The following is a 17,336-nucleotide window of genomic DNA, read 5'->3' on the forward strand; positions in this document are numbered from 1 at the left end:
ATAAACAAAAAACAAATTACTGCATTCACTATTACAAAATTATACAAAGATCATACTAACTGAACAATTAAATAAGTCATAACTCTTCCAATGGTTTAGCAATTTTCCAAAGCACATCCCACTAGGGTGAATAATATCAAAAAAGTTAGAAATTCAATAAATTTTTCGCAGATATTAATACACTTTCACGGATATATATATGCCTTTTACTGATATCGATATTGACCATTGTCCACTCTGCGGTGGTTAGCATTTTTCTCTTCCAATTAGCATATTGAGCCATTGCCCTCGGAAAAAGGAGGGGAAAAAAAAGCCTGAATCAATCAAGAAAAATGTTGAGCAAATATACATCACAAACAAATTACAAGGCTTGAACTAATAGAAAGATAAAAGTGTCCATAATTGTAATACCCATCAATATTCAAAACACAGGTCGTCCATCTTTAGTCAAACTTCAATTCTTACGTCTATGACCCCTGAGTTGAGAGGGAGGGAGAGATAAATTGAAGGTATAAGAAATTGTTGTTCTAGGTATTCCATTTGCATGAAAAACAGAACGAGAGGAAAGAAATATTTTTTCTGATTTTTTATTTTGGTCAGAAAATGATCATATATCTGAAAACATATCATTTTGTTTTGTTATCCATGAAAAATGAAAATATGCAAGTAAATTCATTTCCTTTGATTTTGTCTCAACAATATATTTTTCGATGCAATGCATAGAAGGAATAAATTATTTCAACAACTCAATGTCCTTGCATCTTCTTATCCACTCTTTGTCGCAAATCCTCAAAGCTCCAATCCCTTCTCATCCCACAGCTCCTTGCCAACCTCGGCCCATTATCCAACCTAATTGGTCCACTCCTATGAGTAGTACTCCAGTGACCACCACCACTCTCCGCCGCAATCTTTCCATGTGATGCCATCATGTTACTCTTTGGTTCACGTCTAATTTTCTCATATGGCCTTGGCACCAGGTTTCCTGACCAGCTTCTATCAACCTTATCAACTTTGGGCCAACGCGACTTGAAATGGGGCTTTTTATCACCATATCCCTCTATATGTTCTTTCTTTGAGACTGTCCTTCCCAAGTTATGGCATCTTAGGCAATTGAGACTCATGGTTATGCAGTGAGAGGAGGTTGAAGGTAGAGAAAGAGGGAAAGGGAGGGGAGAGGGAGAGGGAGAGGGAGAGGGAGAGGGAGAGAGGAGGGGAGAGAGAAGGAGGGTTATTTTCCCATTAGATGGGTAGAAGTATTTAGAATTCAAATGGGTGGAGGATAAAGCAAATAAAATAAATTGTGATAGATATTTAGGGTTGTTCTTAGTGCTATCCGGAGGGATAAGGTCGATCATTGGTCCTCCTCCTCCTTATTGTTGGAGATAAAAAACTGTCCTTTTAATAAGAACCGTTGTTTGTGTTTTCCTTAGAAATGAGATCCGAAAGAAGTGCTAGTCCACTTCTAATTTGGATATGCTCCAAGATAGCATTTCTTAATTCTCTTTTATGCTTTTGTCAATCATGAAATAAAAGTCTCCATTTCAACTTCATGAATTGATATTCTTGAGTCTTCAATACTTTAGGATTATATGCATGCAACCTAATTAGCTTTTCAATTTCATATTGTAATTAAAGCAACAGTATATTAGTCTAAAGTCCAAATGAAACAACTCCATAGGAGTTTTAGTTCAGCCTAAGTTTCTGTGATATGTAAAGTCCATTAATAAAAATATTTTAGAGTCTAGAGTCCATAAAAAGACAAAATTGCATTTAATGAGACAAGGGTTTTGTTTGGCTAACACAAAAAAAAAATATTTTTTTCCATTTAAATTGTCTTAAATGAGATAAGGGTCTTGTTTGGCTAACACAAAATATGTCTTTTTTCATGTTTTTCGGTCTTGTTGCACTTTCATAGGTGATCGAGTCGTTTCCGTATCAAAAATAATTAATAAAACAGAATAATTACTACTACCTAAAAGATAGCGGTAAGTACTCCGAGTATCATCCTCAAGGATTACGAAGGCTAAATTGCGATTGCTTTAATTGATTTCTAACTTAATTCGAAAAGAGATTGATTGTTGATTTCTAAAATATTTAAAGCTGAATAACAATAAGCAATAAAAAGTGAGTTTATGAGAGAAAAGATCTAGGGTTTCAAATCCACTTGACCCGTTGTAACAATCTCTATACAATGATAAAGGTCTATTATTCGAATCAATCCAGATATCGTTAGGGTTCGCAGGCCCTCACGGTATCGCCCAAAGATTTCTATGAATCACCGAATAGCATGGGGTATCGCCGCCTAGCACGAACCGTCTTACTAGTACGATCCGTCTCTATGGCACGGATCGTCTAATAGCACGACGCGTCTTACGGAGCATAACACATCTTACCCAGCTATCACAGAACAATTAAGAATTGTTGCATGAACGTGCATAAAAATCTAGAAAATTATACACAAGATTTGATAGAGAAAATTAATACCGCAAATAAATCCTTATATCATACAACCACGATTCGAATAATAAAACACTAAATCAAAATATAAACATTATTACTCAGAGATCGAGTTTCATCTATACCCTAGAAACGAGTTTAGCCGGACATTGGATGAGAAATTATCGCACTGATCTTCTGTCCAGCCGTGATCGGAAAAGAATGACTATGCGGGGAACAGTGCTCTCGGTTTTCGGCCGTGTTTCTCTTCCTTTTCGTCTCCTCTAATAACCCCTGTAGCCGACTTGTAACCGAACGAACCAGAGCGTAGTTGCAAATGGTATCGAGATCGAGATCGAGATCGAGAGAGAGAACCTTCGATCTTCAATGACCACTTGAGCGTCTCAACTAGCATAAACTTACATAGGCAAAGTTCAATTATTGTAAGCACTCATCCCTCTCCCCGAACCCCCTAGATCAGAGTAGATTAGATTTACCCTGCCCTACCTTATGGTTGCTCGCTCATACATCGACCCATCACCAGATCCAAAAGATTTCACCCCACCGACACTGGTAATCCTTCCCCGGCGCCAGCCACTCAACTCCCTCACCCTTTCCAACTCTCTCCTCAACGACCCTCCATCTTCCCCCTTACCCCGCCACCTTCCTCCCCCATATCCCGCCGTCGAAGACCCAGAAAATGTCATAAAACTTGGCAACAAGATCTCCACCCTAACCCTGTTCGATGCCCAAAAGCTCGTTGAGTACCTCCAGGACAAGCTCGGCCTCTCCGCTGCCGCCTTCGCCCCGCAACCGTCGCTGCCGTGCCGTCGTAGAGGAGAAGACAGAGTTCGACGTGGTGATTGAAGAGGTGCCGAGCAACGTGAGGATCGCGACGATCACGGCGGTTAGGGCTTTGACGAGCTTGGCATTGAGAGAGGCCAAGGACTTGATCGAGGGGCTGCCGAAGAAGTTTAAGGAACGATGATGAGATTGGCGGTGACCTTATTGTTAGCGAAGGTGTTCTTGCATGGTGGTTCTTTCGTCTAGATCGACGAATCCAGATGGCCCTTGAAGACGAAGACGGCAGAGGAATTGCAGGTTGAAGAAGTCGAATAGGAGAGAGAGTAGCATTATTGATTTGTTTAGGGGATATGAATTTTTACTTTATTAAAAGCTGTGTTTAATTTTTTTTTTTTTAAGGAGAAGTGAATTGTTTTATTTGTTTAGGTTCTTTTTTTTCCCTACACTGAATTTAAGTGTGTGAAAATGGGCCTTTGCAACCTCAAGAATTCACTCCCTCTCAAGAGTGAAACGGGGGTGAATTCTGAAAATTAAGGTAGTGGAAAGGGGTGTGGAATTCTGGATTTTAAGTGTATGAATTCTGAAAAGGACCCCCCAAGAATTTACTCCCTCCAAGAATGAAACGGGTGTGAATAGTGTAAAAATGTGTGAATTCTGCAAATGGGTGTGAATTCTTCAAAAGGGTGTTGAAAAGTGACAAGGACAAAATAGTAAAAGTATCTTTAAAAAGGGGCTTGACAGGAAAGCATAAAAAAAAGGGGTTGGCAAGGAACCCCAACAAAAAAATGGGACCGGCTAGGAATTTCCCAAATTAACTGAGTGAGGCTATTCAAAAACTAAGAGCCCAAATGTTTTTGTAAGCCCAATTTAGCCAATTCCTGAACTCTTATTCTGAAAAGAACAGAAAAATAGAATTAGAAACACATAAACAAAACCCAGTCGACTTCTCTCTCACCCCAAAATTTCATCTCCTGATTGTGGGTTGTGGCCCTAACCCTCAAATTCCAAATCAAAGCAAACCCCCAAAATACTTTTAGCACTTGAAGACGTAAAAACGTGATACTAGAACCGGTTTTCGCGGTAAGAAATAAATCTACCATTTAAATTTGATATTCTGATTCGGTGTCTCCTCATCGGATTGCTTTCTTGCCTCTCGGAATCCTCTTTTCATTCCAAGAATGGCTATGGACATTAGTTATTGTAATGTTAAGTAATTTTTGTGACCTCGCCATATAAGTATTTGCAAGTTTTATATTTGCGACAATTTGAATCTTTCAGAAATATAGCATTTCTAAATGTGAAGTGCCCCAAATTGGTTGGTCACCTAGAGCCTCGGAAAACTCAGGGCCGGACCTGCCAGCTTTTCACTATGTATGACAGAACCACTGACCCACATGAGTCGGCTTATTAACATTTTTGGTCTCCAAAATATTAGTTTCTTCTCATTTTCGTCCCCAAAATAAACATTGGAAACATTTAGTCCCGAACGTATCAAATTTGTACCAATCAAGTCCCCAAGTCTAACTTCGTCATTTCACACACCCCTAATTTTAGTCAAAGAAAGAACGAAAGGAAAAGAAAAGGAGAGAGATGGCTGTGTGGTTTCACGAAGGTGATCCAATCGTGGTGGTGGGTGGTGGTGGTTCGTGGTGGTGGTGGTGAGAAAAGGTGGTGGTTCGGGTGAGGGAGTGAGACAAAGTGCAGAGAGGGAAAAGGGGGAGGTGGGGGAGAAAGATGAGCTGCTGTAGAGACCCGTATTTTAGGGCCATATTTTTTTTTTAGAAATATTAAAATTATCGAGTAATGACGTAAATTGTGGAAATTCGAATAATGGCATGGTTACCTGATTGGGGTTAATGTGATATCATTATTTTTGAAAGGGAACAAGTGTTATCAGTGTGTGTGCATGTATATAAGTGTGGGTGAGTAGCAGGGAATGATTTTTCCTCTTTCCTTTTCTCTATGTCAGCCGACACACACACACACATATCATCTCTCTCTCTCTCTCTAACTCTCATCCGGCTCTCTCTCGCCTCTCACCTCTCTATCAACTTCTCTCCTAAATTTCATCTTCTTAGAGCAAGATTCCGGACAAAGTCCGAGGATTAAAGTTGCTATACGAAGCACGGGCTTTCCGAATATCCAAGAAAATTCATGATCGGACCTCGTGGGAGCTCGGTTGACTTGGTCAAAGGTTGGGGTTTTGCTCAAAACCCTTGAGGTAGGGATTTCTTACTTGTTCTATGCGTTGATGAGTTGAATTTGTACCTAAATCTCGTGTCTGGTTGTTGTTTTGAAGTGTATTGTTGACCCTTGAAATCTGTGTATCGCGCTGAAATTTTCAGGCGCTACCCGTAGTCCGTTTTTGGTTCTACCCGTAGCCACTGATCAGAAACTGAACATTTGTTCCGCTACCCGTAGTTCGTTTTTGGTTCTACCCGTAGTTCGTTTTTGGTTCTACCCGTAGCCACTGATCAGAAACTGAACATTTGTTCCGCTACTCGTAGTCCGTTTTTGGTCCTACCCGTAGCCACTGCAGATTTTTGTAAAAATTCTTGTTCTCATATTCTAATGTCGTGGTTCGTTTCCATAAGTGATGGTATGTATCTTTATGAGTTCAAGGACGTTAATTTACATTTAACGGGAAGTATGATGATAGCTTGATGTATACGATTTGCCAAATGTCGAACCGATAACTTAAGACACTTTATGTGAGGAATATGATTGAAATGGAACACACGAACACCGAATGCAAATTGTGAACTTTGTGACTTGGTGATGAGATAAGAATCGATGACATTAGTAATGAAATGGTTCAAGGATACTTGAACGGGCCCGTCAATTGGCGTGGTGATCGGTAGGGGATGAACGGGGTCCCAAATACCCGAAATGAACAGGTCCACCTATTGGTGCGATGACCGGCAGGGAATGAACGGGTCCACCTATTGGTGCGATGACCGGCAGGGAATGAACGAGTTCACCTATTGGTGCGATGACCGGCAGGGAATGAACGGGTCCACCTATTGGTGCGATGACCGGTAGGGGATGAACGGGGTCCCCAAATACCCGGAATGTGCACTTGGAACAAAAGACTTATTAACTAAGAAACACGGGACACTTTGAATGTGATGGTGAACTAGATGATTGTTTCATTTTCGGCTTGTCGTTTTGTATCCTCGCGATTTGTTTCATTGGTTACTCTAAATTTCTTGAGTATTCGTTCTATGGGATTTAAGCGTAGGAACTAACAGACTGGGTTTAGTAGAGACTATTTGTGGTTAATACGTTGTGTGGGATGCGGGAACATATTCAGAGGTATGGCGTGGACTTGTGTATTTGTCGATGTACGATATGGTACTTTGTTTGTAATGAAAATGGGACAATGAATGATTGTTTGATATTGTGGACAATGCAAATGAACGGGTATCACCGTGATCAATCGGTGATATGACCGGACCATCAAAATGAACGAGTATCACCAATCGGTGAGATTACCGGACCAGGAATGATACAGGCAAAAACCGTAAATGAAGAAATGTGGAATATGTGTGATTAATGAAAAAATGATGAAAGATTAGCTTTTAACCATGTTTTTGAAAGGAAAAGGATTTTGATTAAAAATTCTCCAATATTCTTGAGCGAATTAACGGTTTTCGGCATTTGTGCGTAAATCAACAAACTCTGGTATTTAAGCTCGAATCAACTGAGCTTGATTTGGTTTGGTAATACTTTACATCTTTTTGAAATCAGAAGCTAAAGTTTTATGGAGAAAGGGTTTGATGATGAACGAGGGGGAAACGAGAAAGATTGTGGTATCGTACGAGAAACGATGATATGATTGAGGATTGATTATTGGTTGACGTATATTGATGGGAGTTTATTAACGTTGCTAGTTTGATATGTGAATAGTTAGGAATATTTATAAGGTGTCTAGAACCTTGTGGTCGTAGCTTGCTTGTTCGCTGTGGTAAACCTTGGTTTCCCGCGTTTGCTCATTGAAATTTACTCACTCTTGGTGCATGTTTCTTCGCATTTTCGCATAGCTTAAGTATAGATTTCTCTACTGGGCTAGTGTAGCTCAACCTATCATTTTCAGGTACACCACAGGAGCATAGCATGGAGAGTATGGAGTGCATGCAGACATCACAGGCTAAAGTTATTTTCTAAAGTACTTGTCTTTCTTCGTAAATCGAACTGCATTGTACTATTTTCTCTAGTTTGGAATACTGTATCAGTTTGACAGATTTGTGATATTCGGGAATTGTATTGTAATTTGGGGTATCGTATGTACTATTGCGAGGATTTGTATTTAAAATGGTATTATTATTTATGTTAAAAATGCGAGGGCGTGACAGCTGCCATTGTGCGTGACTTTTAAACTCCTCTGTCTCTCTTCTCCCTCTCTGGTGAAACACAACACCAACCCCCCCCCCCCTCGCATCTCTATCTCATCAATCTCTATGTTCCTTACTGCGATTTCTAGGGTTTTGGGGAACTGAAAATCCACAGTTTCTCTCGATCTTCCTCCCTCTCTGTCTCTTCGGTGCACGACGGTGGTGATTGGCAGTGGTGAGGGATCTCCAAGTTTGATTCTTGCAAGTTTCAATCCAAATTTGGGGTTAAGGTTTGGGGATTCCAATTTTGGGTTACATTATGGAGGAAAACGGAGCAATGAATACTGACAACACCGGAGGAAGAAAAACGGATCATCACCGAGTTAACCAATGAGACAGACTCAAATTTGAAAGAAGACAACCTGTATTACGTTATTTCCAATAGGTAGTTCAATCTGAGCCCTTTTCATCCGTTTTTCAATTCTTATTTGCTCACCGAATCCTGCGCGAATTCGAATCGATGTGTTTTCGCCTGTCTGTATTGGTATGTGCAACGCTTAATTAATTCTGCACTGTCTCCCTCCCTCACCCGAACCACCACCTTTTCTCACCACCACCACCACTGGATCACCTCCGTTAAACCCCACAGCCACCTCTATATCTCTCTCTTTTCTTTTTCTTTTCTTTTCCGTTCTTCTTTGACAAAATGTTGAGGTGGGTGAAATGACAAAGATACCTCTTATTTTGACAGATATGCCTAACATCGTTAGACTTAGGGACTTGATTGGTACAAAATTGATACGTTGAGGACTAAATGTCTTCGATATTGAAAAAACAGGATTCCCTAATAATCCGTAAAAAACCCTAAAAGTATGAATGCGAATCACTAAGTTACTCTGCCAGCAAAAATCACGCAAGCAAACAATCCCACAATGCAGAGATATACGTGGAAAACTCCAGAATGTGTAAAAACCACGGGAAGGAATCAAAACACTATAATCATAATGCAGTTACAGATATACCTATCCAAACGATGTAAATCCTCACAACGTTCTAAGTGCTACCTGCCGAGTCACACGTATACCGCACCCAGTGATCTTGATCGCCAACGGCCTTGAGTCCACAAGCCCTCCGATTACTAACGAAAATTTTCCATTCAGAAAACGGCTCACAAAGAACCTGTTGCTTCCATGTATTCTTCTGCTCCCGCTCCACCCTTCACGCTGTATAATATATGGACTTTTTTGCACATTGCTTTTACTGCCTCTTTCCTTTTATATGGCTGTGGTAAAAGTAAAACCCTAGGAATGAAAAGTACATGTCCATAATTAATCCTTTTGTGTTGATTTTTTGAACGTTGCTTCTATAATTTAGAAGGCAGTAGATTCCAATTGATACCCAAATTAATTCCTCCATCTGTCTGGCTTCGTCAAAATTCATCTCGCTGTAGTTGATCCCTTTTTATCCAATTTGCTCACTCTCGATTACAAATAAAAATGATTCTTTCCACTCTAATCCTATACAGACTCACTAGCCTATAAAAATAATAAAATTACAACTTAATATAAAATATGTGTTTTGTCAAACGGAATTGCCAATACACAAAGTCTCCGGAATATGGTCCTTACAAATATTTACATTGGGAATGAAAATGAGACGAATATAATACTTTGGGGACCAAAAAGGTTAACGAGCCCACATGGGTCGAATATTCTCATCAGTTCTGGGCAACTTAGCTATTTGATGGTTCTACAAACTGGAGCAGGGCTTTATCAAGAGCTTTATAATGTGTTTCTTCTCCAGCAAAAAACACCAAGAACCATGCAGGAGCACCTACTTACCGAAGATTGGGATGGGAGAGACTCTTTAATTACAAACCTACACAGAGATATTGGAGTTTTTAAAACAAGTTAGATGAGCCACCGGAAAACTTGCCCGTGGAAAGCGAGGTCAGGGGCAACTCACTAGAGAAAAAAAAAAATCGAAGACCATAGACGCCCCAATTTGGACTTATTAATCATTCTTAATTTGTGGCCTCAAGGCTCCCCAATGATGAAAATGAATTAAAACAGACCTTGGACAAACTTGGACAATGCTTCTTTTTTTTCAAAACAAACCAAAAACACATTTTTCCCGACACCCTGAGGGTAAAATCGGCACACATTTCAAGGTATAAAATATTTTTGAATAAAACAAATTGGGTTAGAACGAGGACTCAACCAGCTTTCCAACGCATCAAATAACATCTAAAACCGATTTCGGGAGTTTCTGTGGCGCCCCTCTGAAGTTGGTCAGTCACTTTTGAGCACTCAAGACCTCTGCCACGCCCAATGGGTGAAGAGATCATCATTTTTCCATTCAACGTTCAAACCTGGTCTTGGTCAGTACGCAGTCTGAGTATTCAGAAGACCAATGATGGCAGTTTTCCCCCCAAAACATTTTCCCATTTTATTTTGATTTTATTTTCAAAAACAAAACCTATTTTCTTCACCCCTATAAATACCCCCTCATTTCAACATATGAGGAGAGCACAAAATTTCTCTCTCAAAGCTCCCTTGTTTTCTGAAAATACTCTCTCTCTCTCTCTCTCTCTCTCTCTCTCTCTCTCTCTCTCTCTCTAAATTACTTCCAAGTCTCTTTCAAAAATCAAAATAATTTCAAGGAAATACTAGAAAATTTGGGAGCTTAAGCATAATCAAGCTCTCATATTTCTATGATTTTTCAACTCATTTCAAACAGGTAAAAACCATCAAGGAAGGATAGTCCAAGTAAAGAAAATGTATAAAGCTTGGCATTCCCGAGTCTTTTTCTGTTTTCTCCTTTATTTTTGAGGGAGATCAGAGGCTTATACTTGTTTCTCATACTTGTTGTGAGTTCTTTTGATCTTAGTTTAACAAGAGCAAGAGAAACACAAAGTTTTTTTTTTTTGTTTTTTGCTAGGGCTCACTCTTGAGCACTCGGGACCATTCCTGGGCGCTCAAGAGTGCTGCTACTCACCAAAAATCTTATTTTTTCAATAAGTACTTCATTTTTAGTAATTTTGTAGGTGTGCACTAGTCAGTTTGTTTTCTATCTGCAAGGAGGCAAAACTTGGATATTTAAGACATGTTCTTGTTTGTTTGAGTTTGATGCTGAGCAAACATGCTGAAATGTTATTATAATCCATCCCTTTTGTATCTATGTATTTTGTTCATTGTCAATAGTGCTAAATTCTATTTTGTAGGAGATAAGAGGTCCAGAGCGCTTAGGACTACTCCTGAGCGCTCTAGAGTGTTTTCTAGTAGCCTTGTTTTATTTTCTGCATTTATTCATTTCGTATTGTGTCATCGTCGTATCCTGTACACAAGCACATGTATACACTCTTACTCGTTATACCTATAAATACGTGCTAATTGCTCTTTATGAAACAAAATATTTTCGATAAAAATTCCACAAACATTGAGTGAGACCGACTTTTTGTTGGGCAAGAGGGGTGCCGTAAAACCCTTTCCCCCTCGCAACCTGGCTCCCGAACCCAAAAACATCTCTGGTTTTCAAATTCAAGAATCATTTTCAATCAAAACGATTTCTCAGATGGCGAACCTTAAATCCGGGTGGCGACTTTTCCATTTTTCAAATACACTTCTCTCTTTTTCGGGATGTCCGAGGGCGCCCCGTCACCCGAGGCTGTGGTAGCCCACAAAGACCTTGAAAGACACAATGAATATACAGTGCGAAAAAATATACCAATGCGGACAAGGAAAGAAAAGCCTACCGTGACGAAAAAACTCACAAAGAGCAAGTGTTAAGAACTGACGAATGGACAAATGAGAGAGGGCGAATTTCTACCGTACTTTACTTTCTATGTAGAACTTCATGTTCTAAAAAATAGCGGTAATTTTCTTACTATATGATAGAAATTCTCTCTAAATTTAAAACATCACTGAGTTCAAATTGTAATTAATTAAGCATGTACCTACGGTTGACTCTTGAGTTCTCCTCCCCTTCTCCACACGAAAACAACTAAGTACCATTAAAAAGAAAGTAATTAGCACGAAGCAATACACAAAGTTACAGAAGCTGTATTGCATACTAATCCAAGGAAAGTCTTTCAAATATTACGTAATAATGAAGAAAAGGTGTATCAAATCAAATCTGCAGCAAAACAAATGGTGTTGCTGCTAATTCCTTACTTCGCAGGCACCCCACATGGTGATCAAGTCCCTTTTATATCATATATATGGGAATGACTTCGGTGTCTCCGGTCATTTTGGAGACACCGTAACTTTTGGCATAACAAAACCACTATGAGCATAACCAAAATCTATTATAAGTATAACCAAAACCATTATAAGCATAACAGAACCATAACAAGGCATAACATGATTGTTATGCCTTGGTTGGGTTTGCTTATACCTTGATTGGTTTTTTAGATATTCCTTAGTTATGCCTTGTTTGGATTCTGTTATGCTTGTAATGGGTTTTAGTTATACTCATAATGGTGAAATTATGCCAAAAATTACGGTGTCCTCAAAATGACCAGGGATACCATAGCATCATCCTATATGTATATATATACTAAGGTGGAACGCATTTTACCATGAATCTCAACAAGTAGCTAGCTAGACTCGTTGTAAAAATGTGTTGGTCAATTCACTAGCCTATGGTCAAGGGTGGTCAAAGGCTTGGGCTGGCCGGATTAATTTTACCATTTTTTTCCATATATTTGACCTATTTGGTTGGAAGAAATTTAGTCCAAATTGTAGTCAAGGCTGAACCTACGGTTGACTCTGGGTTCCCCTCCACTTTTCCACAAGAAAACAACTACTACCATCAAAAAGATAACATAGTCCAATGGAACAGATTTTATATCCGTACCAGTGTGTACAAATCCCTTTTTGGACCCATTTTGGGTCTAAAAAAAATGATCGGAGCCGCTCATTTTGTTTAAAATATTTTGCTTATGGTCCTTACAAAAAATAAGCTCAATCCGGTATCGGTAAAAGCATTCACGAAACATTCAAACTTTGTTTTTGAATTCAGGCTAAATGAGTAGTTCCGATAATTTTTTTAGACTCAAAATGGAACAAAAAAGGGATTTGTACACACTGATACAGATATAAAATCTTTACCAGTAGCACCATTGGAAAGATACTCCCACCATCCCCATTCTTTGGTCCCTTTTCGGGATTCTAACTTAATAAGAGCATCCACAATGAGTTTAATAACCGGTGTTTTAATTATGACTGTTAAGACTTAGCAAACAAAATTGTATTTTTTGTCCCACAATGCTTGTGTTAGTTTGTGTGCTAAAGTGTGTTAAACCTTATAGTGTGCTAGCATGTGTGTCAAGTTTTGATAACCTATGCTAGCAAACAATAATTGGGTCCCACCTTATGATTCAAACTCCAACCATAAAATTTAAATATTCACTACTCCTAATATACACTTGTGGGGCCCATTTTTTATTTTAACAAACATTTTAACTCACAAAATTACCAAACTTATTGTGAATGTTCTAACACATTTTCATGTTATTAATGTCTAACACACACTTGTAAGACCCATTTTTATTGTAATACACCTTTTTAACAAACATTCTAACACACAAATATACCAAACTCCATTGCAAATGCTCTAAGGGAACATAATAATTGCATGTATGATCACTTAATTTTCCAATTTTACCCTGAAACATTTAGGCGGCCAAAGAAAGGGTAAAATACCGAGACACCCCTCGAACTATTCCCGTTTGTCTCGCTCACCCATAATAGAATTTTGCCTACAGCCAAACCCCTTGAGCAAAGTTTCCATTTGGAGGGGGTAACGCCGTTGGACGGAATTAATGGAAAGACCAAATTACCCTTACATATATATATTTCCACAGACCTAATTTATCCTCATTTCAACCATTCATCTCCTCAACCCTAATCTTCGACCCCCAGAGGCGATCTCGACCAAACCTGCCAAACCAAACCCTAATCTCGATCTCGATCATCTCCATTCTCCCAAAGCACACCCTAATATCGATCATCATCATCATCTCCATTCTCCCACCACAGCAAAACCCTAATCGGGATCATATGTGTTCTCGCCATTCTCCCTTGTCCCATGTACCAAAATCTCAACATCTAAATACACGAATCAATCATGTAGCTATCATCATCTAGTATTGATGAATCACTTGAAGACGAAGACGATTTGGTGGACGATTTAGGGTTTGAACACGATTTTGAAGACGATACTCACAGCGCTAAAGTACGTTCTATCTCTCTCTCTCTCTCTCTCTCTCTCTCTCTCTCTCTCTCTCTCTCTCTCTCTCTTTGTGTCTCTGTTTATATATGGCTTCTCTCTCTCTCTCTGTTTATATATGTTTTCTCTCTCTCTCTAGAGGCATTTATATATGCTTTCTCTCTCTCTCTGCATTTATATAGTATATGCTATATATGGTTATTATATACAGTTGTTGGGGTTTAAAAATTAGAATAAAAGCTTGGTCTACATAGTGGTGGTCCCTATTAGGGCTTTATATATATATATATATATATATATATATATATATATATATATATATATATATATAAATGCATATGTTTGAATGGTTGTTAAGGTTTGAAAATTAGGGCTTTGAGGGTTTGTGCTTATCTGTCTCTCTCACTCTCCTCTGTTTCTGTCTGTCTGTATATGTATGTTTATATATTAGGGTCCCTACATATTAATTAGTGTTTACCAGAAAATCTAAGTTAAAATGTTAACTTTTTCCTTCTGAATAGATGTTACTTGTCGACCTGTTTCCAAACAAGGGTCCAACAAGTTTTGTTCTTTGTTGTTCTTTACCCCTTTTTATGGTCCCCTTGTTGCACTCAGTGACCTTTTTGTAATTTTATTTGTTGGTATTGGGTTTGTTGCTGTCACATTTAATAATTGAAGATGGGGGATGATGGTAGGGTTCAATTGAATATAAGATTTGGGGGGAAATTTGTTGGACATCCTCCAAATAGCTACATTGATGGGGACGTGTGTTATTGCAGAGTTATCCCTTATGAGTTTTCCTATGCTAATTTATGTGAGATCCTTCAAGAAATAGGGTGTACCCCATGGGTTTCACTTACCTACTTAAGGCCAGGTCATACGATTCAAGATGGGTTATTTGAAGTTAGTAATGATACAGACATGACAGAAATGTTCATTCTTTATGAGGGTGAGGGTAAGGAAATTGAGTTCTTCATTATCCATCCTGATGTTGAAGAGAGTGATGAGGAGGAACTTGGGTGGCATCAGTGGGAAGAAATTGGGGGGGAACAGTTGGAACTTGGGGGGGACAGATTTGGTAATGGAAACAATGGTGGTGACAGTGGTGCTGATAGTGTAGCAATGGATTGTTTGGAGAAAGGAGGGCCAAGTGTTAAGGCTGTGGAGGATAGAGGTAAAGGAAAAGCAGTCATAGTTGGTGAGGATGTGGAAGGGGGTGACAGTGATACGAATAGTGATAGTGATAGTGACTATGCATGTAGTGGGTTAAGGGATTCATCATCATCTGATGGTGATGGTGAAGAAATATATGATTTTGAAGATGGAGGACCAAGTGTTAAGGCTGTGAAAGATATAGGAAAATCAATAATAGTTGGTGAGGATGTGGAAAGAGAGTGTGGTAGTGACAATAGTGATGACATTGGGAGTATTATTAGCTCATCAGATGGTGAAGAGGTAAAAAGCAAAAGGAAAGGGAAAAGGAAGGTTAAATTCCCAGAGTTTAATGAAGAAAGGGATATGAAAAATCCCAAGCTGGTGCATGGCATGTTGTTTCCCAATGTTAGGGTTTTTAGATCATTATTGAAGGAGTTTCATCTTAGGAATGGAAGTGAATACAAGTACATTAAAAATGAATCAAAGAGGGTAACAGTGAAGTGCAAATATGAGGATGAAGAACATCCTTGTACATGGAGACTTCATGCTTCTAAGGTGGGTGAAACAACAACTTTTCAAATTAAAAAAATCAATGGAGTACATACTTGTCCTAGAATATACCACAACCAGTGGGCATCTGCTAATTGGTTGGCCAAGAAGTATGTGGACCAAGTAAATGAAGACCCTAATTGGAATGTGAAGGCCATGCAAAGTGATATTAGAAGAAAATGGATGTTGGATGTTACAGAAATGCAAATATATAGGGCTAAGAGAAAGGCTCTGCAGATGGTGGAAGGGGAATATGAGGAACAATACTATAAACTGTGGGACTATTGTGAGATGATAAGGAAGGAGAATCCTGGGAGTTATGCAAAAATTTATGTTGACAGACCAATTGAGGCTGGTAATCCTATTTTTCAGAGGATGTTTGTTATGTTTGATGCTCAGGCCAAGGGTTTTGTAGGCAACTGTAGGCCCATCATTGGTTTAGATGCTTGCTTTTTGAAAGGTCCATATGGGGGGCAGTTAATGCATGCTGTGGGGAGGGATGGGAACAATCAAATGTACCCTATTGCAATGGCTGTTGTGGAATCAGAATTAAAGAACAGTTGGACTTGGTTCCTGGAACTTCTGACAGATATGATTGGAACTCCTCAAGATAAAGGATGGATTTTCATTTCAGATAGATAAAAGGCAAGTGTATTAGTTTTGTTTAATTTACTTTAAAGATTTGACAGCCAATTATTTTGTTATATACACTTTTTAATGTCTGGTTATGATGCAGGGACTTACAGAGGCTATGGATTTGTTGTTCCCTGGTGTGGAACACAGATTCTGCATCAGGCATTACTATGCCAACTTCCAAAAAGGACACAAAGGCAAAGAGTTGAAGGACCTTATGTGGGCAGCAGCAAGTGCATACACCTTACCTGAGTTCCAACAGAAGATGAGGGAGCTAAGGGCAATTTCAGTGAAGGCACATGAGTGGTTGTTGAAAGTACCACCCAAATTTTGGGCAAGATGTTTTTACGGTCCAAGGGCTAAGACCAATAGGATGGTCAACAACTTGAGTGAGTCCTTCAACAATGCTATCAAACAAGTGAGAGACAAACCCATTCTTTCAATGATGGAAGGCCTGAGAAGGTACATTATGCAGAGGTATGTAGAGAGGGCCAAATTTGGTACTACATTTAAATCTAACATATGCCCTTCAATTTGCAAGAAGTTGGACATTGAGAAGGATAATGGAATGGAATATGCTATCATAAACTGTGCTACACAGAAGTTTGAAATTAGCTCACCTTTCAAGTCTTGGATAGTAGACATTGGGTTGAGGACTTGCAGTTGTAGGAAATGGGATTTGACAGGAATACCATGTAGGCATGCTTGTGCAGCCATTAGAAAGGATAGATCCAGACCTGAGGATTTCATTTCCCATTACTTTTTAACTGAAACTTTTCGGCAGAGTTATGCATATTTGATAAACCCAATCCCAAATAAATCCATGTGGATCCAAACAAAATATGATGACATAATGCCTCCACCATATAGGAGGAAGACTGGCAGACCCAAAAAATCAAGAAGGAAAGGTGAAGATGAGTTAGCTGCAACAATTGGTCGAATCAGGGTGAATGTGGCCAAGTGCAGGAAATGTAACCAACATGGACACAATGCTAGGACATGCACTGCTAAGGTTGGTCAATCTTCTACGACTGCAGATGTTGTGGAGGCCAATTCCTCACAGGTAATTGTTTAGTTATGCACATATGTTTACTTGTTCACATAAGTTGTTATGAATGTGGCCAATTGCTTATTGATGTACACTTTTTTTGTTGGACTTGTTTTGTTATTTATTTATAGGCCATAGGAGTTGTG

The 17,336-nt window shown here is 39.0% G+C and overlaps 1 protein-coding gene and 1 long non-coding RNA gene across 2 annotated transcripts; one reads left to right on the forward strand and one right to left on the reverse strand.

Moving 5' to 3' along the window:
* Positions 1-650: 650 nt before the first annotated feature.
* LOC131307746 (uncharacterized) lies at positions 651-1,403 on the reverse strand. The gene has a single exon (XM_058334408.1). It carries the CDS (start codon positions 1,353-1,355, stop codon positions 747-749), a length of 609 nt encoding a protein of 202 aa, XP_058190391.1. The 5' UTR covers positions 1,356-1,403; the 3' UTR covers positions 651-746.
* A 3,586-nt stretch (positions 1,404-4,989) lies between these two features.
* Positions 4,990-7,555, forward strand: LOC131308182 (uncharacterized). Its single transcript, XR_009194367.1, has 2 exons — positions 4,990-5,461; positions 7,295-7,555. It is a non-coding gene; the product is annotated as an uncharacterized LOC131308182 (long non-coding RNA).
* Positions 7,556-17,336: the final 9,781 nt, after the last annotated feature.

The sequence above is a fragment of the Rhododendron vialii genome, chromosome 11a (genome assembly GCF_030253575.1).
Source record: "Rhododendron vialii isolate Sample 1 chromosome 11a, ASM3025357v1".
In the NCBI taxonomy this organism is placed as follows: Eukaryota; Viridiplantae; Streptophyta; class Magnoliopsida; order Ericales; family Ericaceae; genus Rhododendron; species Rhododendron vialii.

Bases quoted from the DNA above. Each gene is read 5' to 3' on its own strand.
- LOC131307746 (XM_058334408.1), bottom strand. From the start codon at position 1,355: ATGATCGACCTTATCCCTCCGGATAGCACTAAGAACAACCCTAAATAT.